At 36.7% G+C, this 21895-nt stretch overlaps 2 protein-coding genes and 1 long non-coding RNA gene across 7 annotated transcripts in view; all 3 read right to left on the reverse strand.

Moving 5' to 3' along the window:
* Positions 1-1251: 1251 nt before the first annotated feature.
* On the reverse strand, positions 1252-9289 carry LOC147864538 (mitochondrial inner membrane protein OXA1-like). The gene is made up of 9 exons (XM_087320487.1): positions 8590-9289; positions 7349-7439; positions 7212-7259; positions 7071-7129; positions 6782-6857; positions 6481-6612; positions 6288-6395; positions 1829-1883; positions 1252-1743 (listed from the first exon to the last, which is right to left on the reverse strand). Exons 1-9 carry the CDS (start codon positions 9255-9257, stop codon positions 1541-1543), a joined length of 1440 nt encoding a protein of 479 aa, XP_087176613.1. The 5' UTR covers positions 9258-9289; the 3' UTR covers positions 1252-1540.
* Positions 3718-5535, reverse strand: LOC147864539 (uncharacterized). The gene is made up of 2 exons (XR_015529833.1): positions 5357-5535; positions 3718-3937 (listed from the first exon to the last, which is right to left on the reverse strand). It is a non-coding gene; the product is annotated as an uncharacterized LOC147864539 (long non-coding RNA).
* Positions 9290-14173: 4884 nt separating the features above from the next.
* The window catches only part of LOC147864540 (uncharacterized), a 31208-nt gene continuing 23486 nt past the window's right edge, over positions 14174-21895 (reverse strand). For 2 of the 5 annotated variants that reach the window (XM_087320451.1, XM_087320448.1), the window contains 14 exons: positions 21081-21143; positions 20943-20987; positions 20404-20466; positions 19609-19659; positions 19481-19525; positions 19343-19408; positions 19181-19234; positions 16804-16904; positions 16627-16696; positions 16444-16511; positions 16191-16317; positions 15910-16032; positions 15404-15825; positions 14175-14374 (listed from right to left, as the gene is read on the reverse strand). In XM_087320451.1, the coding sequence (XP_087176577.1) occupies positions 14284-14374; positions 15404-15825; positions 15910-16032; positions 16191-16317; positions 16444-16511; positions 16627-16696; positions 16804-16904; positions 19181-19234; positions 19343-19408; positions 19481-19525; positions 19609-19659; positions 20404-20466; positions 20943-20987; positions 21081-21143 (1389 nt within the window). In that variant the 3' untranslated portion in view covers positions 14175-14283. Of the gene's footprint in view, positions 14375-15403; positions 15826-15909; positions 16033-16190; positions 16318-16443; positions 16512-16626; positions 16697-16803; positions 16905-19180; positions 19235-19342; positions 19409-19480; positions 19526-19608; positions 19660-20403; positions 20467-20942; positions 20988-21080; positions 21144-21895 lie in introns of all 5 variants that reach the window. The other 3 variants (XM_087320452.1, XM_087320453.1, XM_087320449.1) reach the window with 2 other exon arrangements.

Consider the following 21895-nt stretch of genomic DNA (forward strand, 5'->3'; position numbering starts at 1 on the left):
CTTAATCAATCATGCATCATAACATAAGCATTTACTATTTTCATGTAGGTCATGTAGGAGGTTTACGTCTTTAAATGATGTTTCTCTGATTCAAGCTCCACTTGAACCCACATGTGATTCAAGGAGCATCATGCTTATACTTCAACAAGATATTGCAATATTGCAAATAGTATTTCCATATTATGATGTTTTTCCTTCCGACTAGTGTGGCCCAAATATTAGGTGCTGGGAGTTCAATTTTAGAAGTAACCACGTTGAGCATGCTAACAACCTTCATGGCTTTGGAAGTTACCACACTTCTTTTCTCACATTTGCGTCATAATAAACATTTTATCATGAGTGGATTCTTTAATAACAATTACTCAACATCAACCATGATAGATTTTAGCATGATTATAAACTACCATTTCTTTTATGTAATGATAGTGATGCTTAAAACATTGGACAGTCCTCCTGGATGGGTTTTTCTCGCAACAAGAGGAAATCATTCCAATAATTTGAGATCATCGCAAGTATGTAACACTTTTCACAAGGTGACTTGTCAATCGATCATAATTTATAGGTAAATTTAGATAAGACACCTCAAAAACTTCTCCCAACAATGACATTATGATACCTCTTGTAACTGACATCTGATTGCTTTCCATTTTAGCCTAGATTACTACTCCATTGATATACGAACTACTTGATTGAATAACATAAAACTCCTCTCTCAATCACTTGTGGGTACTTAAAAAAACTGTGGGAACTTTCAGGCTAATAAAGTTAACTACCCCTCTCAACTGCTACATATGGAAAGCTCTCCACAAAAACAAAACCTTAATGACATTATGATACCTCTTGTAACTGACTTCTGATTGCTTTCCATTTTAGCCTAGATTACTACTCCATTGATATACGAACTACTTGATTGAATAACATAAAACTCCTCTCTCAATCACTTGTGGGTACTTAAAAAAACTGTGGGAACTTTCAGGCTAATAATTAATGTTAACTACCCCTCTCAACTGTTACATATGGAGTTCCATCACTTTCACCATTCCCCAATGATTGCTTTTATTAGAGTCTGTCAGAAACAAGGCATTACCATATCCACATTTTTTATCTTGGTCTATAAGATAATGTCATGGGCCAACTTCAATGTATAAAAGACACATAATTACCGATATATAATTTGAAGGCACCAGCAGCCTTGCCTTGTAAATGAAGCACTCAAAACCTTGAAATGTCCCAGTGAATGAGGTAAAAATCTACAGAAAAACCAGTAAGCATTTGGTAATCTGATACGCTTCCAAGTCTTTCAATTACATCTACTGCCCGCATTTGTCATTGAATCTTTTTATCTAGCCATGCTATATACATCAAAGCTTTTCTATTATCGCCTGATGTTCGGAAACAAGATGTGTAATTAAATGTTGACTGCCGGTGGTCCCCTTTGTTTCTTCTCTTTATTAAAAAAAATGGGAGAAAGAAAGGATATGGGCTAAATTTACTTCAACTCTTAATCCCTGTCCAAATAATCTAAAATTAATTGTTGATCTCATTTCCTCTTTGAACCTTTAGTTTTCTTTCTAGCAATGGGCTTTATGGGTCTTGCAACCGATTTCAAGACTGGTTCTGTGTTTGATTTCAAGACTGGTGCAGTCACCACAGCCGGTTCTGGTCTAGTTGAACTTTCTGGTTTCCCCAAGTGTGATGTCTCTGGGATTTGCAAGAAACTTTTCACAGACGGTCTCTTCATAACTGCCACAATAAATAACCATTTTGAATGAACGAACCCCCCATGGATTATATAAAATAATATTTAGGAAAAAACATATACACAAACCTGTTGACTGAACTAATGACCAGAAATTGGATGTCATCCAATAGAAGAAGAGTGCCTGAAACATACATGAACGAGAAGAAATTCATTATTGCCAACTAAGAAAAGTACATGTGAGATGTTTAAAACTTGTTACTTTCACTTCACTTCAAGTTGGCACTAAGTTTTTATCAAATACATGTCAATACTTTTCTCTGCCATAAATTTGGTATTTCAAAGTTATAAGTGGGCAAAAGTCCAACATTTCTCTAGCTGCTCTCTTTTATCCCTTCATTTTTTCATATACTGGGGCTGTAAAAAGGCAATAATCTGGATGCCACAATGCAAAATATACAATGTGCCAACTATGACTTAGAAGACCCCGACATGGCACCCTCAATATGTTTTAGGACACATGAACTAGCAGGAGCTCAGCAGACTGTATCACAAACATCTATGAAAAATAGTGTTTTGACACCATCTAGTTATCTACAACGAAATGAACTTGTCACCTAATTCTAACAGCTTTATGTGCTTTCCATTACGAAATATGGGAACACAAATCATTACATCCTCTGGATATCGTAAAACACCAAAACCAGCAAAGTCTTCACCATCCAACCCTGCCCTATCAGAGCTGACCAGATTTATATTTCCACAACCATCACTCACAACACTATCAAAATCACCATTAACTCCATCCAAATCAAAATCACCATTAACTCCATCCAAATCAAAATCACCACTACACACTATCATCCACTTCACCCATGAACCAGCTAAAACTTTTAAGTCAGCACATCCACAAGGGACTCTACCATCTATACCCAACCGTAACCCTTGATACCTTCACCTCCCAACTCTCTACTATAATCCATACCTCCACCATCAATAGTTTTCTACACCACACTGTCAAGACCCCACCATCTCAGGAACATGACCTGGAACCCATTGATATAAAGAGGACTGTTAACAGATGCACCGACAACTTCATGCAAAGATAAACCTTGGGTAAATTACATAATAAACAGCCCACAAGAAAATGGGAACTCTCATGCACCAAAGACAGCACATCTACAAGGAAGCATTACATTGGGCTTTATAACCCCTCTTCATTAGCAAAGGCTCAGCCACAGCCTAGTGTCCCTTCAGAGAACCTCAACAAATGATTCTCAAACATAGCACTTATGCAGAGAGCATTTGTCATGTCCCTCATCAACACTGCTATCTCCACCTTCACCTCATACAAGGTTGAGAAGAAAGCATTACATTGGGCTTTATAACCCCTCTTCATTAGCAAAGGCTCAGCCCCAGCCTAGTGTCACTTCAGAGAACCTCAACAAATGATTCTCAAACATAGCACTTATGCAGAGAGCATTTGTCATGTCCCTCATCAACACTGCTATCTCCACCTTCACCTCATACAAGGTTGAGAAGGCCATCTGATGCCTTCGACATGGACGACTATCTGAGCACACAAGACTACAAGATGGCAATCTTATATATGCTCCTACCCTCTCGCATATTTTCGATAGAGCACTGATGACCAGCTTCCCAACACATGGACTATGCACATGATCATACCTCTTCATAACTTAAAAAACCTCTACAACCAAAGAGCTATTGGAATATCATCAGTGGCCACCCACTTGCAACACTTTATGGGTTGTTGTTTAACGCAGAACTCTACAAAATGTCAAGGTGGAAAAGGTACGAGTCCCAAACCAAGCAAGATGTAGGCGTGCCTCCTCCACCATCAATCACATCCTTATAGTATGTTGCTTTGTAGACCAAGCAAAACCAAAAAGAAATTATTTAAGTACATGGACGTCTACATGTTCCTAGTGCTCAGAGATCAATAGGCCAACTCAGCATTTCCTCCCACCATCTAGAGATTCAAGCAGGACAAGCACTTCACAAACATACCTACAGACTTTGCAAGCTATGTGAAAAAAATACCAAAAGCAAGCAACATTTACATGCAAGTACCCAGCGTCAAGCACATTAAAAGAATTATGTCAAACTCTTTGTAGGCTTCACCACCATTCAAAAGCATAGAGAATCACCTCTATAGTACCCTATGGAATGCATTAGCAATCGCACATCACTGATTTCTTCCAAAGGCCTGCACCTCTACAAACAATGTGCCAAGCCACCATAGAGCGCACAAAGGAATGTAAATGACAACAGAGACCATGAGTACCAAGAAACGAAGCACGCGGTGTCGTGTGGTTTTTCACACACGATATGAAAAGTATGTAAAAAAATAATGAAATAATTATTTTAGATTAGATTAGTGGCTTGATATAGAAAGATGGATGTACTCACGAGCTTCAAAACGCATTTTACTACATATAAAATGGACAACTACATATCAAGTTAGGTGGACATGAAGTTTAAGAAGATAAGGAAAATAGAAATTTGAAGTATCCCACATAGATAGGAAACTTTAGGAGCCCGCTATATAAGCAGATTGAGAACCATCATTTTTCATTTATGTGTTAAGAGCACAAAAGAAATAGTTGGGCTTGGGCCACTTTTGTATAGAAGGACAGATGTGGCTAAGTCGCCGGATGTGGCTAAGTTGCTCGAACCGGCCGGTGATGGAACTCAAACTGGTCGGTGATAGTACCGAAAACCAGATGGAACCGGTGTACAACCGGTGACCGAGCAAAGCTGGCAACCGGAAACCGGACGGAGCCGGCGACCGGACGTATCTGGCAACCGGAGATGGGGCGGAGCCGGCAACCGGATGGAATCGGTGATCGAACCGAAACCGAACCGGACAGAGCCGACGACCGAACAGATCCGGCAACCGGTGACCGGATAGAGCCAACGACCAGTTGCCGAATCCATCCGGTTGTCGACTCCGTCTGGTCGCCGATCGCTGGCTCCATCAGGTTTCCGGTTGCCAAATCCATCCGATCACTAGTCACCGGATCCGTCCGGTCGCCGATCGCCGAATCCGTCCGGTTGCCAGTTGCCAAATCCGCTCGGTCGTTGGTTGCCGGATCCATCCTGTCGTCGGTTGCCGGATCCGTCAGGTTTCCGGTTGCCAGCTTTGCCCTGTCACCAATGGAGTAGCCGGCTCCATACGGTTTTCGGTACTATCACCAACCAGTTTGAGTTCCATCACCGACCGGTTCGAGCAACTTAGCCACATCCGGCGACTTAGCCACATCTGTCCTTCTATACAAAAGTGGCCCAAGCCCAACTATTTCTTTTGTGCTCTTAACACATAAATGAAAAATGATGGTTCTCAATCTGCTTATATAGCGGGCTCCTAAAGTTTCCTATCTATGTGGGATACTTCAAATTTCTATTTTCCTTATCTTCTTAAACTTCATGTCCACCTAACTTGATATGTAGTCGTTCATTTTATATGTAGTAAAATGCGTTTTGAAGCTCTTGAGTACATCCATCTTTCTATATCAAGCCACTAATCTAATCTAAAATAATTATTTCATTATCTTTTTACATACTTTTCATATCGTGTGTGAAAAACCACGCAACGGACCATACGAGCATCAGATGATGGAGATCACTACTCACCATGTCTGATCCACCAGAGGACACTCAAATGCAATCGGTGAACTTCGTCATAGCCTCCCTCCACCACAGTCATTGATATTAAATAATATGTCCCCTCACCACCATTCATTCTGCATGTAGTAGTTGAGCATTTCATGGTTATAACACCATATCAAGCCTCATTTAGCAATCATGATTCATCTCATAGGCTGATTTTGGGCTCCAGTAGACATTAATATATCGTTCTTGTTCTTTGTTTCTCTAACCACCATTCTTCCCAAAACATTGTAGTTTTTTTGCACTTTATCCTTGCAAAACTATCTCAAGAATTAATACCCATTGTAAAGCCACCTCATGCATTATGAGTGATCCTTCCATTCTTCCCAAAACATTGTCGTTTTGCACTTTATTCTTGCAAAACTATGTCAAGAATTAATACCCATTGTAAAGCCACCTCATGCATTACGATTGGTCCTTCCATTCTTCCCAAAACATTGTAGTTTTGCACTTAATTCTTGCAAAACTATCTCAAGAATTAATACCCATTGTAAAGCCGCCTCATGCATTACTATTGGTCCTTCCATTCTTCCCAAAACATTGTATTTTTGCACTTTATTCTTGCAAAACTATCTCAAGAATTAATACCCATTGTAAAGCCACCTGGTCCTTGGGAAACAGCATTTTTCAAGTTTCAATATTGATAGCCTGAAGCTACTGATATTTGTAATCAGGACTTGTCTCATATCTCCATTTTTCTATCTCTAGGTGACTTTAATATTTTTTTCTTTCTATCATTCGTTACATACTTTATCATCTGCAGTATATTTCTTTGATGAGGCTACTCTCTGGCCATTTCAGAAATTCAAACATAGGCATTCAGAAGTTTCATCTTTTAAAAATACAAAGAGATCTGAAAAAAACAAGGTTAACAAGGAACGCTTAAAAGTTCTACCTTTTCAAAATTCATAGAAATGGGAAACAGAACTATGGCAAAGATTCTCATGAATTTCTTCATCTTGTCAGCCAAAGGATTCCCTTCCATGCCTTCAGCAGCATTTAACTGAAAAATGAAATGTCTCTTCAAGTTAAATTGCCTGCATAAAAACGTGATACTTCAAATAGAAAATTAATACCAAGAATCCCACCTCCACAGTCAGCAGAACACCCAGGCATGTTGCTAGTGGCAATATATACGTGGTATCTGGAGTCGTGAGATCTGTAAACCATAGAAAACCTCCTCCTTTAAAGGATTCAACTCTCGCTGCCATATTTCTTATCTACAAGACCAAAGCCCACCTGGGATTAGTCAACGGTTTAATTAGACATGTTACTGAAACTCCTAGAATTAAGTAGCAACAGCATTTAATGAAAAAAATTAGAATGAACTTGAAAATCACAGGATGTACATTTATGAGTTGATGGAACTTGCCCAAGCAAAGAACTTACCGCAAAAAAGAAACACATGAAGATGGGAGCTTGTAAAAGTGCACCAACAAATGGAGAAAATGGAGTTGTGTTATATCTGAAAAAAATGTATGCACACCTTAATCAACTTTTATCTAGGAAACACTCTGCATAGAAGACGCCTGAATTAAGCAAGTACTGAAATATTCGTTGAACATTCACAGACCAACATTTCCAATCTTAATAAGAAAGCACAGAGCTTTCCCATGTTTTCTTCTATATCAAATTATCAAACACTTCAAACTGTAATCAATAAATAGAATATACCAACTTTGTAAAAAGTGCCATTATTCGTTCCCGAGCTTCAGCAGATACTCTTGGATCATAGCCCTACACACATGAAATACACTTGAAAAAAAATGAAAAACTAATATCAAAATGAAATTCAGCAAGGTAATGATTTGAGAATTACACTATCTTTAATTTCAGCATTGATTCTCTCCATTTCTGGTCTCATCAACTGCAAAAAAAAAGAGCATCAATTGCAGAGATTCCTACAGAAACATCAATTGCAGTAATCATTAAGTCCACATAACTTTGGATGCATACCGAGAGTTTAGCTGCAGATCTAAGCTGGAACACAACCACAGGAACACAGAATATTCGAATCGCAAGAGTTGTGGCAGCAATTGCAGCCCACCTAATAAGTAATGTTCATTTGTATTAGCATAGAGAAGTCTCGAGAGATATGCACCTTCAGAAGGTAGTTAGGCATGAGGTTTGTTCACATAGCAACCTCAGGAATAGAGAAGTAACTATTTTTAAATCTCTGAAGAGTACTGCCAAACATTTTTTACCAATCACTTTGCTGTACTGCATATAGATTTAAAAATATATACATACATCACCTATACATATATATACAAATAAACCTACACGTGCATACATACATACCTATACACACAAAATGCACATACATACATAAATACATTACTTGCATTTTGTCATTACAGTCTTTTATGTTATTTGAGAAGTTTATGAGAATTTTTTCCAGCATTCACACATAGAAGTACAATGTTTTGGTTCTAATAATTCCAAAATTCTGTGTCAAATGATGACAGATCAAAACTAGTATAAGAAACAGATCGCAACCTAATCTCAATCTTGTCTCTTTCCACCATTGGATAGATAAGTATCTCTCTATTTATCTATATACAGGGGAGTGTGTGTGTGTGTTGTGTGTATATTTGCAACCTGGTTTTCATTTTGTAACATTTCAATATGGGTACTAGTACACTTAACTATATAACTCTATGCATCACCATCTATCCATCTACCTGTATACATATATATGCCTATACTTCTAATACATATAATACATTAGCATCTATCTATGTATACAGTATTTGCCACCTGAACTTAATTCAGTTCACTAAAGGTCATACAACACTACAAGCATGTAATGGCATACATCAGCATCCCCCCTTATCCATCTATTTCCCCATAAGCTATCACTATGGCCATTAGTAGACAAAAAACGTATAATTCAATCAAACAGCATTTATATATCTACCTATATAACATCAATATATACGTACATACACACATCAATATATAACATCAATGTATCATTCTTATCTATATTTATACTTATAACATGTATATAAATAGGTATACATATATAGCATATGTATATGTAGATTTCATCAGGTTTCCTTCCAATATCTACCACCATACAGTACAAATATAACCTTATAAAACAGCATCTATGAATCTACTTAGATAGCATATAAAGCTACGCATAACACAAACACGTGTATGTATGAATGTATCCATGTATATTTGCGTACCATGGAAGCCCAGCATGGAGATGCACACCCTCAATGAGCAACTGCAAGAAAGCTGTTGGATAGGAACAATCTCCTATGACAGCACTCACTTCACTGATGGCTTGAGCTTGGGGTGTCACCAATCCTGTTACAGTCTCTGTATCCACAAAACCTTCACTATTTCCTCCAGCCGTTACAGTCTCAGAGCTGTTTTTTCCATTCATAATCCCAAGCTCATCTTCCAACCTATTATCAGATGCTGATGTTGATGCTGATGCTGATGTAGCAACAGTACTACAAAACCTAACCCCAAAACTAGCGTCAGAAACCTTAAAAACGCATTTTGATTGTGCATTAAAGCACTGCCCATTTAGCAGAGAAGCTTTTCTGATGCGAAAGGAATTCGTGGGTTGCTGTATTTCTGCTTGTGAAACAAGATGGGAAAGCCTAACACTAGAGGGGCTAAATTTATTAGATTTTCCTTCTTCTTCTTCTTCGTCACCATTATGGCCCAAGAGAGATCTGGCGTGAACAGAGAAGGTAGAATCGACGGGTTTCGGTCTTGGGTGGTGTTTGTCTGAGCTGTAGGAGGAGGCCAAATGGCGAGAGAGGTAAGATGATGACGATGAGGGGTTGAGAGATTTGTGAGCTAACTGAGATGCTCTGCGCAGCAGTTGTCTCCCTCCCATCTCTCCTACCTGCGAGCTCCCTCGCTCGCTCTTACAGCATTTCTCTCTCTCTCTCTCTCGAAGAATCAATGAGAGAAAGAAACAGAGAAACAGAGAGAGGCAAACGCAGAGGATCTGTCTGTCGTGGTGCTGTTTTTAGGAGGGTTTTCTGACACTACAATGATGTATGTATGTATTGTAGATCATTTCCTGTGGGCACAACACAGTCTGTAGTCTGTTCTTTTTTTAGGGTTTTCTCCCATTTTAGAGTTCCATGATCCATCATCCCATACATAGGTTATATATACATACATCAATTGTTAGGTCATCCATGTGTTTATTTGCACCTAAATCATACCTAGGGTTAGCTGGCGAGGGAATTGCGACCACAGACGGTGCAAGTCAATCGCTCAGCTGAGGGCAAATGCGATATGCATCGTCTGATTTGTAGATAATAATAAACGCGCGCCAAATACAAAGTTGTCAGTACTTGCCCCCAACTCTGACACCCTTATTCGCCCAACTATCACCAGCTCGGTTGCCCAACCAAATATGGTCGCCCAGCTATCACCAGCTCAGTCACCCAACCAAATATGGTCGCCCAACTAATGCAGCAAGTATAAAACCCTGAAACCTATCATTTTGTCACACTTTTTAAACGAGACTATTAGGGTTATGTGGCGGGAAAACAAAATTAGCCAACCAACCAACAATCGACGCGCATTTGGAACACCATCTTCATCGCTGCTTGCTTACTTCACTGGTTACTATTTTATTTGTTTCTATTTGTTCTACAATTTCTTTATACCTGCAAATCATATATTTCATGAAAATGTTTCAAAACTGGACAACGTTGTTGGATATGCTCTGGTTGGTGAGATTCTTGCTCTTGAAGAGAGATTGATTTACAATAGCCTAAAGAATACAAGGATTGTGTTATCACTCTCACGAAGTCTGTCTTTCAGATTAGACCATTGCTCCCAAGCAAAGTTTCTTCAATATATGGATGAACCTATGGAAGCAAAGAAGAAGAAGGCAAAGATGAAGATTTCAATGATGAAGAGGAAGAAGAAAAGGATTCTATGTGGTATATTTTTTTTTTAAAGAAAGATACACCTTAGTATATTATGTGAGAAATGTACATATAGCAAACAGAAGGAGACATTTCATCTCACCTCTATTGTAATACAAAGGCCAATACCAACCTCTAATCAAACAAACGATATCATATAAGAAACAAGTGGAGCACAAACTACAAGTCATGCAATAAAAAAGAAGGTATGGCATAATCCCAGCTCATACTAGAAGTTGTATCTAAAAATAAGTGAAGCCCTCGCCACCGTTTCTTAAAGTCCTCTATCTCACTTCATTTCCATCTTTTATTCCACGGTTTAGAATTGAAATTTTGGTTATTTGGCGTACTATTATGTCATTAGCTCTTTGGACAATATGGAAAGTGAGATGTGATGTTGTTTTTAACAATGCTCACATACATCTCCATACCATGCTTATTGAATTCTAGCTGTTATTTGTCCATACCCTACGTGAGCAATATGATGATCTACAAGGTTCAACTGATTCTATGTGGTATATTGATATTGTCATAGATGGATTAAAGCTTAGCAAAGATGGAGACGATTCTTCTGCAAAAATATGTGCCAAAAGCTTCAAATGCTTTGAAGGCGGTGAACCACAATCATCTACACCACCCATTAAATGACATAATTCACCTCTTTACGTCCACAAAAAGACATAGAAATATGACAAAGAACGAAGATCCTTGTCAAAGAGGGGGGGGGGGATGATGGAGAAATTATTTTTCATGTGTTTTCTATGTATGTATGTATGTTTGTATGCATGCATGTATACATGTATGTATATGTATGCACAGAAAACTCCACCAATCTGTATTCATGAAAATGGTTCCGAAATTGGACAACATTGCTCAACCTGGTGAGATTGAAAGGGCTTTGGACTTATTCAATGACGTAGTATTTGAGGCCAATATCCCTGATGTGGTTACCTTCCTTGTTTTGTTGAGTTCATGCAATCATGTAGGCCACGTGGAGGAGGGACAATGCGTTTTGATGATATGGAGAATGTTTATTGACGCGAACCTACCCAATGACATTTCAAGAAAGCAATGGTAGCTATTGAGAAGGTGCCACCATATATATACTGATGTTGATATTACTTCATAATAATGTTGATATTGCTTCATAATAATGTTGACATTGCTTCATACATTTCTGTGAGATAATTTGATGCAAGAGAGAGATAATCCACCTTCATCTTTGTTGGAAATATTGTTTTTATTACCCAAAGTCACCTCCATCTGTATGACATGTTCCAAATTTCTTTTTGATTATTGGTTTTGCTTGATTGTATATACTATAGATGGCTACTAGGTCCAAGTACGAAGAGTGGTTTTATTGCGATAAAGGTGACATATATCCAAGTGAAGGGAGGTATGTCAAGAATAATTTTTGATTGTTAGTGATGCATGTATTTTAACCGACAAATTATAATTCTAAGTGTGGAGAGGTGTTGAACCAACCAATGGTGGTTTCTCATCCTCGGGTGGAGGGCAATTGGACTAACCAACACAGCCAAATGGTTGGGATGGTGGCTTTTACATCATGAAGACCATACAAATGCAGGTAGAGGAGTTTATTATTAGTTGGACATCTCCATATTTTGTAAGTATGATTGGATTTGGATGTCAGATGTGGATTTTATAGATCTTGGCTCTTATACATATTTGGTTCTAGGGCATAGAGAAATGGTTCGGACATGAAAACATGCAACGCCTTTGGATCAATATCGCGGAGTGGGCACGAAGGGTTTTGGGATTTCCGTATTCGTGATCAACAAGGATTTCAGAAATTTTGTATCATCGATGCAATATTACTGAACGCTATATATTGAAACATTTTATATTTTGGACATTGCCCGTACCTTGTACATTGCCATAATCATTTTGTATATTGGTTGCCCGCCATACATTGTATATCAGATACCCTTGTTAATGAAATATCTTTCATTTTTTATCTTGTCGGTCATATTCGATGTTTAAAGGTGTATATGATCATTTGTGTGTATGATCGTAACATATGTTGGACAGTTTTTGGAGAATCATATTCGATGTTTAAAGTTGTATATGATAATTTGTGCGTATGATAGTAACATATGTTGGACAATTTTTGGACAATCAGATTCGATGTTTAAAGGTGTATATGATAATTTGTGTGTCTGATCGTAACATATGTTGGATAGTTTTGGGAGAATCATATCCGATGTTTAAAGGTGTATATGATAATTTGTGTGTATGATCGTAACATATGTTGGATAGTTTTAGGACATTCATCTTCATAGGTTGGACAATTTTCGGACAATCATTTTCTATGTTTAAAGGTCACCCAACTTAATAGTGAGGTCACCCAACCGCCAACCACCTATACTTATCATATTGTTAACAACAAAATTAACGGTTCAATTAATGAACAACTTAGCTTGGAATTAATCACTCTAACCACAAAGCTTTCATCTGCAATATCTCACAACTAGTTTGATGTTTGAGCAATCACATTGTGAACACATAATATTGACATTTTATACACCAATTAATCATATATTTATCAGAAAATTCACACTTTCTACTATCAAGCTTTGGTGTTCTACTCACTAGGATGAATCCCCATGAACCTAATATGACTAGCTTACTGTTCGACGACGATTTAGTTCCAAATGTTCACAAAATGTGTCTATTTAGTCCTTGGTTGCTGCTATGCTAGTCCCAAAATGTTTAGTAGCAATGAAGTGCAAATAGATGTAAAGCACAAAACCATTTTGGTTAGCTTTGATTTCTTTTATGTGGACGTTATTCTTCTACCGTTTTTTGTGAGGAGATATGAATACATGAGAGAACGATTGTATGCTATTGTTTGCATAAATTGTATTATGATATGGAAATGTTTAGGCTTGTGTGGGATAAAACCTTTATTCAAAGGCTAAAATCAAGTTGGCTCTTTTAATTGAGCATGGAGAATTTTTTGAAGTAGGCTTGAAGGTTATTTTAAAGTATGTATGGAGAGGATACCTAGTTAGGTGGTTCAATGATTGAATCATTAAAAGCATTAGGGTAGGGTTAGGCTTGTTTGTACAATTAAAAGATCACTTCTTGGGAAATGTATGCAATGGTAGCAATGGATGTTGGCCACATAATAACAAGATTGTGTTCCATTCAATGCAAAAATATTTCTTTCAATGAGAATTGAAAAGCTGCTTGTCTATTCTATGGCTTTTTGGTATTCTAACTTCCATAAATGGGCTTAAGTTGGTAGCTTTAGTCAATAATTGGCTTGGCTTGGTGGTTTGTTTACCATATTAAAATTAATTTAGTTGCGATTGAACCATATAAACTGTTTACTTTTCTACCACTATCAATGATTTTGGGAACCTCTTTTAATATGCTAAGAACTAACTGGATTGTGAATTTAGAGTCATGATCACCAAATACATCAATAATTGGGAATTGGTTTGTCTTATAGCCGACTGATCTGTAAGTAGCTTGTGATTGGAGTACTATACTCTCCTCATTAATCAGCCATCCCAGTACATTATAATTTAGTTTAGAAATCAACATATGCCACCGTAACATTATTGGATCCTTAACTTATCTTTGTCAATGCAAGAATTTTCCTTGTTGACTACTAATTCTGAAGTATAAGCTATTTTATAAACAAATCTAATTCCATGTATGAACAAGATTTCAAACTAGATGAAATGCTCAAAAATATTTCAATTTTGTGAACAGAACAAAGTTACACGACCACACCCTTTCAATGTTTTTAAATATCAAATTTCTGAACTTCAGAACGTACTAGTGTTCTGTATTTGCCAACATAAATTTGCCTGGAGGCTGGATACATTATCTGTACCACTAGAATCTGATATTTTTTGGTTATGAAATATACTCACACAGCAGTCTCGAATCATATATGTTACAAAGCTGGATATATTTTTTGAAATGTCTGCAATCCATAAATTACAACGTTTGTATGTCTAAATCAGAAAACCCTCCTGAGTTTTTGGAACTGGCAGTCATACCATCTCGATGTTCTTCTTTTATGCTTGTCCTGATCAAAGATATTATAAGAATCTCAGGAAACATGATTGCTGAAAAGTCAAATGTGATTGTTCTGTTTTATAATAGAAGAATGGTATCCAATCTGTCCAATCTGTCCCCAACATAGTGTGTTCATACCCCACTAAATGTATCACATATATCATGCTTATGGGACCTTACACTGGATGGAACACACTCAATCTCCCATCGGGAAGAGTGGTCAATTCAAGTAAAGAATCATCCTTATGATCACTCACTACCATAGATAGGGACATAATTCCCACCAATGTGAAAGCCTAAACCTGCATTAAAATATGTTGTCCCTTGGGAAATAGTTGTGTAGAGAGGAGGAACTCACCTGTGATCGAACTCTACCATTCTTGGCTAGTGGATTATCCGTGGTGTCATAAGCATGCCATGCTTGGCTCTTCAATGTTCACAGGTAGGCATAGCTATGCTTAACTCTCTACTCCAATAGTGAGGATCTTATATGAAATCAACCACCAAGATTTCTTGGCTCGTAAATTATCTTGATGTTCATAAAGATGCCATGTTTCAGTAAATGTATCATTGGTATACTGGGGCCTTAACCTTCACTATCGTCGGAAGAGACGAAGGAGTATCTTATTCATAGTCTGGTGTTACCATCTTTGACTTGTGGATTACCCTTGGTGTCCAATAATAATGCCTTTTAAAATGTAATATCACAGATAGGACACTTATGCATTAAGGCAGCACTCTGTTCGACTATCCTCAGCAAAGTAGTTGCTTAGAGAAAGGATCATAGTTGTGATCAATCCCTACCACCCTAGCTTGTGAATTATCCTTCATGTTCATAGGATGACATTTTTTACACTTCCCTAAATATATGGCAGCTATGTTTTACAAGGGAGGTTCCACCACTTCTCCATCATTACAATTTTAGTTTGTTTATTCCTACCCCTTTTCTGTGGGAAAGAAACCAACCACTTTCCATCACTACTGTCTTAGTTTTGAATATCATATGCATACCTAGATTGCTTTGCACCAAATATGTTACCTTGGGCTGCTTTGCACAAAGCTGTTGCGTTCACCATCACCATCACCATCGCTCTCCCAATCACCCAAACCAATACTTTCTTCCAGTTGTTCAAAAATCTGTTCTGGCAGTTTAGCTTCTGGGCTGGATACTGCAGACAGTATTAAGTTGCAAGGTTGTGGGTCATTAGAAAGCGACGACATCCTTTGAGTTGTCAACTGTTCCGCCACTTGGATGGTATGTGTCTCTACACTATCAAGGCTGTTCCTTGAGACCATATTCTTAGATATGGCTACCACATCCGAAATCTGTGAAAACACTCGTGATCGAAAGGTATCAGGTTGCTCATAGCCATGCACTGAAGCTGTCATTCTAGCACTCTCACTCTGATCAGCTTCAAAATCCAGATATCCACTTCTCCTTTGTGATTGAGGACTTGAACTCTGCAAATTTGGTAATATAAATTAAGCTGTACTAACTTAAGTGTTACTAAAAATTTGTGAAGTTTACTAAGAATTACTCCATACTTGTATGATGTCCTCGTCCTCAGAGACTGAATCCTCCACATTTTCATCATTACCAGACATTGAGTCTGTCTCTCTATCGAAAATGGAATCAAGTATACTCATATCACGTGAATGAACAGCTCTCTAGAATACAAAAAAACATAATGATTACGTCACATATGAACCGTCTAATATGGCGTTGAAAAGATAAAAACATTGAAACTTTAGAAGATAGGCATATAATTAACCCATACTGTGCTTGCTTTTCAGCAGTAGTTTAAGTAGAAATACTGGATGTTTACCTCAATCTGCCACAAGACTGTGCTTCTTTCAAACTCCATAACCTGTCGGTCATTGAATGGGGCAGAAGAAAGACGGACAGCTCGTTGCTTCTCAAGTGCTGTAGCAACAACTGCATATTTGGCATCACTGAAAAACAAATTTGTAATATTTCATTTCACTTGGTAAATATAATGTTCACTGGTTGCCAACTTGACAATTTATTTATTTTGTATAAAAATAGGATTTGTACAAACTTGAGAATTTAATACTTACCTCAGGCCTTCTGCATTTGGAGGGATTCCAAACTTCTGAAGCTCATCTCTTAACATTTTATCAAGGCGCTGCACAAAATATAAGTACATATTCGCTCATTCTTCCAGGGTTTTACCAAGATTATAGACAATCAAGATTATACCAAAACATCAACAAAAAGAAAAATTCCAGATGAAGTATTACTCTAGAGACTTCATTACGTTTGCTCAAAAATAGTGCTGGAGAATGTGGGTATTTTGCAACAACATATGGCCTGAAATAAGTACATGTTAAACTAAGTTCAAGATGAAACATTCCTAAACATGTTATATGAACAACAAATACATAATTTACTTCCAAAATCTAGCATTGGCAGCTTACAGATTCTCTAAGGGTGTATAAGGGTGCAATCTCAACCATTTCTCTTTATCCGGAGGGATTTCCTCTTCTAACATGGTATCAACTATAACTCTCCTTGAAACCTGAAAATCACAGAATTCTAATACTATTGAGAGAATCATATTTTGACTATTGTATTGGAAGGTTAGAGATTAATGAATGGAGTGCAAATAACATAAAATACTTACAAGTCACATGCAAATGGCTCCCTTTCATGATATCACAATTAGGAACACCAATTCTTTCATAGACAGTAACAAACCCTTGTGGATAGAGGCTACGATTTAAATTATTGTATTGTATTGCATGTCCTAGTTGATGGTGTAAATGGTTCCATTATATAGCATGTCCTAGATTAAGGTATGGACTTATACCTACTTGTAATAGATGGCATCTGGTAAGTTGTATATTAGTACTAGAAAATATCCGATGAGAGAGTAGAAGTCCGAAATCTTCTTATAGATGAAGATTGTGCTTTGTTTACACAATTAAAAAGAATTGGCATCACAAAACAGTAGGTACAAAGGGTTAGCCAAGTTGATGCTTCAACTAAGAAGTGCTTCATAAGGTAATCCTTGATGAAACTACATATTTAACACCATTCAATCATGAGTAACAAGATCAGGATAGAACAAGCTATGTAACAAACATCCCAATATATAATTAGAAGTAGGCAAGGGCCTCAATTCTCCATATGGTAAGCTGCTTGTGCTTCACTTTCTATCTTCTACATGGGGTGGAAACTTGGGGCCAAGACTTCAAAGGGCACATAATTGGAGAGATTCAGAAAGGTCATTTTAGTGGATGTGATTCATTGGATTTCGGTAGGAATCCTGAAAGCTATGTAAGCATATGCAATGTAATCATGTATCAACTCGAATTATGCTTATACTGGTGGAATAAATTGTGTCATTAAGTTCCGAATGACAACAATGTTTGCCATTGAAATGGTTTTAATGTAGTTAGAGGAATCCGTGGATATGATGGATAATATGAAAGATCACATATGTAGTTAGAAAGTTACTAAATGTAATTCATTGGATGTCAGTAGAGTCTCTTCTGAAGGCTATATAAACATAAGCAATGCACTGATGTATCAACTCACATTAAGCTTATAGTAGAAGGGTTCTTACCAATAGATATAACTGTATCATTAAGTTCCAAATGACAACAATGTTTGCCACTGTACAGATTTTAATGTAGTTGAAAAATTCACTGATATGATGGATCCAATGAAAGATCATATGAAGTTAGGAAGTTACTGGATGTAATTCATTGAATATCCATAGGAATATGTTCTGAAGGTTACATAAACATAAGCGACGTAGTGACACATCAACTCAGATTAAACTTAAAATAGACAGAATCTTACTGGTGGATATCATCGAGTCTGAATACAATTAAGGTACTATGTAATTAAGTTCCTGATAACAATGTTTTCCTATGCTTTTATGAAATAAGAGGCAGATATAAAAATCGTATCTCTTTGGTCCATTCAGCAAGATAATGGAATATGAAAACAAACAATTTTTGGGCTGGTCTTACCTCAAATCAAGATATATAGACAGACGTTATTGAAGGATAAGAATATGGGCACATAATCAGAAATCTTCTTTAGAAGCATGACCCTCCCTCTTAAGCTCGAGGTCAATCAAGGGCTACACAAGAGGGGTCTCAACCACAACGTTCCAGAGACATTACAATAGAATGGATAATAGGATTTTGTCATGCATGTAGCCCAAATGCATATAAACATGCTTCTGTCATCTTCGTTATTGAAAAATCAATGTCATTATAACTGACACAAAGGTGCTTTTCTTGCTTCGGCGTCTTATCAATCTTGGTATGGACAATCTCGTGGATCTTTTGAAGGCAGAAATTTCACTTCATGTATGATTACAGTACAACATTCTTAAGTAACAAGAATGTCTAGTATTCTTGACAGTTTTGCTAATTTACTTACCTAACAAGTTTATCTATTTGTTCTTACAGATGAGACAAAATTTGTTTTGTTTCGTAGCCATTTTGACCTCTTAAAGGACTTTAATATATCATTCTTTCTTTCTTTTTATCAAAGTTTAATATTTTGTCACTTATGCTCAGTCCACGTCACCACTTTTCACTTGCATTGTTTCCCGATTTAGTATCAATGCATTCATGTTTATATTGCATATTTGCAGCCGTTTTCCTATTACTTGAACATGTAGTTTCCCATAGCTTAAAAAGGGTCAAAACTAAAACAGAGTAAAATATTACCATTCAATTACAAGCCAAATATTCACTTTCAAACAACGTTTTGAGTAATATAGAAGAATTGAAGACGATCTTTCTTCTGATAGAATTTTAATGCATGACGTACCGGATCTTCTTGTGATAATTCTGGTTTTTCTGAAACTGGAGACCTTGTTGCCATCTGTCAAAGTGAAAAGTAATAAGGCATACATGAGGCAGTAATCATGCAGTCATATTCCTTTCAACAAACATTAGAAAATTTTATTTACAATTAGTTAAGAATATCAACCTGTGATTCTTCACATCTGAGTCTCTTTTGGTTTTCATGAAAGTCTTCGACTTCATGTAACCAGTCCTACAAAACATGGTTTGTTTAAGACATAATGAATAAACTACAAGGAAGTTGGCTTGCAAAAATGAGTTCAACCTTGATTGGCTTTGGCCTTTTGTCAACAACTGCTTGTGCATAATCCTGCAAAAGACAAATATATTTTCATGTATTTTAAACATGTCACCTATTTTCCTTCTTTTACATTAGACATTGTTTCGGTTCACCTTCTTAAGACTTCTTCTCAGTTCTTCAATCTGTTGTTGTAGTTCCTCCACCTGTAGAATAACAATATTTAGAAAGAGCAAAGGTTGTGATGCAACAGAAACAAAATGTCTCAGAAATTCACTTCAGTAGATCATTTGATAGATTCAGCAATCACCATATCTCCATGAACTAGATTTTTCTGAGAGTATTCTTTTGAAAGGTAATTGAGATTTCTCAGGTCATCCCTCAAGCTTAGAATATTTATTGAATCCTTCCTACATTCCTTGTGTGCAATTTTATACAGTGAATTTAAACACCATGCTACAGCATTCATTCACCAGCAATTACTAGACTCAAGTTTATTTGATTAAAAGCCTATAATAGAGCATGACATTGTGATTCAACCTTTGGATATACCATGTTTTGCTACCTATTAAATATCTTTTCAATCGATTGCCCCGCAGCGAAGTTTCCATTTAATAATTATATAGTATGCAGTCTAGTTAATCTTTCAGAAATTATGTCATCAGTTATCTGATATGATCATAAAACCCTCAAGGGTTATCTGACATGTTGGCAGGAAGACCAGCTTGCACACCCATAGATCTACAGAATGTAGCTTTTAAGAAAGGTTCCCAAATATAACATTGCTGATTTTACAAGAAGAAATTCAAACAAAACCTTTGGAAAAGAAACTGACTCTAAGCCAATCAAATTGAAAGGGGGAAGAATGACTTCATCGAACAAAATCCATTTATTTTAAATTAATACTTCTATTATCCTATTAGTCACTACATATGAAAGAGAAAAATTACCTGTTCATCACGATGATCCATTGACCGAATGAAGCGCCTTTTCTCAGATTTCAAGCCTGAAACCTGAGAGATTAGAGATATGAGAGGATCACAATTCAAGATATATATGCAAAAGAGAATGACATTTACAATGCTCCCTTTATTATCTGGTTTTTCATACTATATATTGTTTCATGTGGCTTTTGCATATTTTCAGCATAGATGTTGAATCATGGACCAAAATAACGATTACCAGCTACGTTGAGAGGGATATCAAAAAAATGAGTATCAAAAAATGAAATTGCCCTATAGAGATACTTTTCAGAATGCAGAAGTAACCCTTCTTAAGTAATGCTGTGGTTTGGAAAGTGAATCCACCACTCTTGTTAGAAAAGAACATTGTTTTCTGCATAATAAAAGCCTTAATGAACATTTTTCTTTTCTAACAATGGTATATCCTGATTCCCATATGATATTTATGAATATCCTAAGCAACTTCTCCAAACTATGAAGTTCATAATCTGATATAATACAGATTAAATGTGTTTACAATAAAGTACCTCCGAGTATGCGGCATTGAGCTCCTTCAAAAGCTTTGAATTTTCCTGCAGAATGGATCTGTTAATAATATATTGCTCAATTTAATGGAATAAATTTTAACTTGAACATAATTGAGACCAGTCCTTTCTGAGATATACCTCGCCTAATTGTTTAATTTGACTCTCAAAATCTCCAAACTTGACTTCTAGCTCTCTCAATTTCTGGGGCAATTTACAAACGCACAAAAAAGAGAAAAAATGTTTCATTGCATGATATGAAAGGAGTGAAAGAAACAATATTGGATACAATATTGAAATATAACGATGAAACCTGGGACATGTTTTACTGTCACCAATACTACCAAAAACAACTTATCAAAATATGATAACATCTTCATTGCAATCTCTAAAGGCATCTTCAAACCAGAAAGAAAACCCTTAGTAGCTATTCTATGCATTCAAAAGACTGACGTTCAGCCTCTATTCTAGTCCTTACGACCACAGAACTTAATTTGGTAGTGTCGTGTAATGCCTTTAAATCTTAGTCATCCAAACCTAGTATTGCTCACACTTAATGAAGCAACCAACTGGAACCATTATTAGCCATGAAGTCTCCTGCGTAACCACATTTCCTTCCTGATATTATGCTTTGAATTCAAGAAGGCATCTCTCATCTTATTTAACTATGCTCCCTGCTACCTGGAAAGTCAGGGTGACTGTGGCATATCTGCTTCATGAGTAGCTCCTTCCATGGCTGGCTGACAAAGTGAGTCCTAAACTAGTACTTGGATCAGATAATTCAATTTTGGAAATGTGGATAAATAATCCTCTATATATACCTTAAGTATACATTCAAGTTTCTCAAATACAATGAAAGATATTAAATATACTATTTTGAATCTTTCAAAAATGTCTTATCAAAACAACACTTGAAGCTTTCAACATGAGCTACTGTGATTGCACTTCTACATGGA

This window comes from Azolla caroliniana, unplaced genomic scaffold (assembly GCF_043228905.1).
Source record: "Azolla caroliniana isolate FFs.n. ecotype wild unplaced genomic scaffold, voAzoCaro1.0.p SCAF_5, whole genome shotgun sequence".
Lineage (NCBI taxonomy): Eukaryota > Viridiplantae > Streptophyta > Polypodiopsida > Salviniales > Salviniaceae > Azolla > Azolla caroliniana.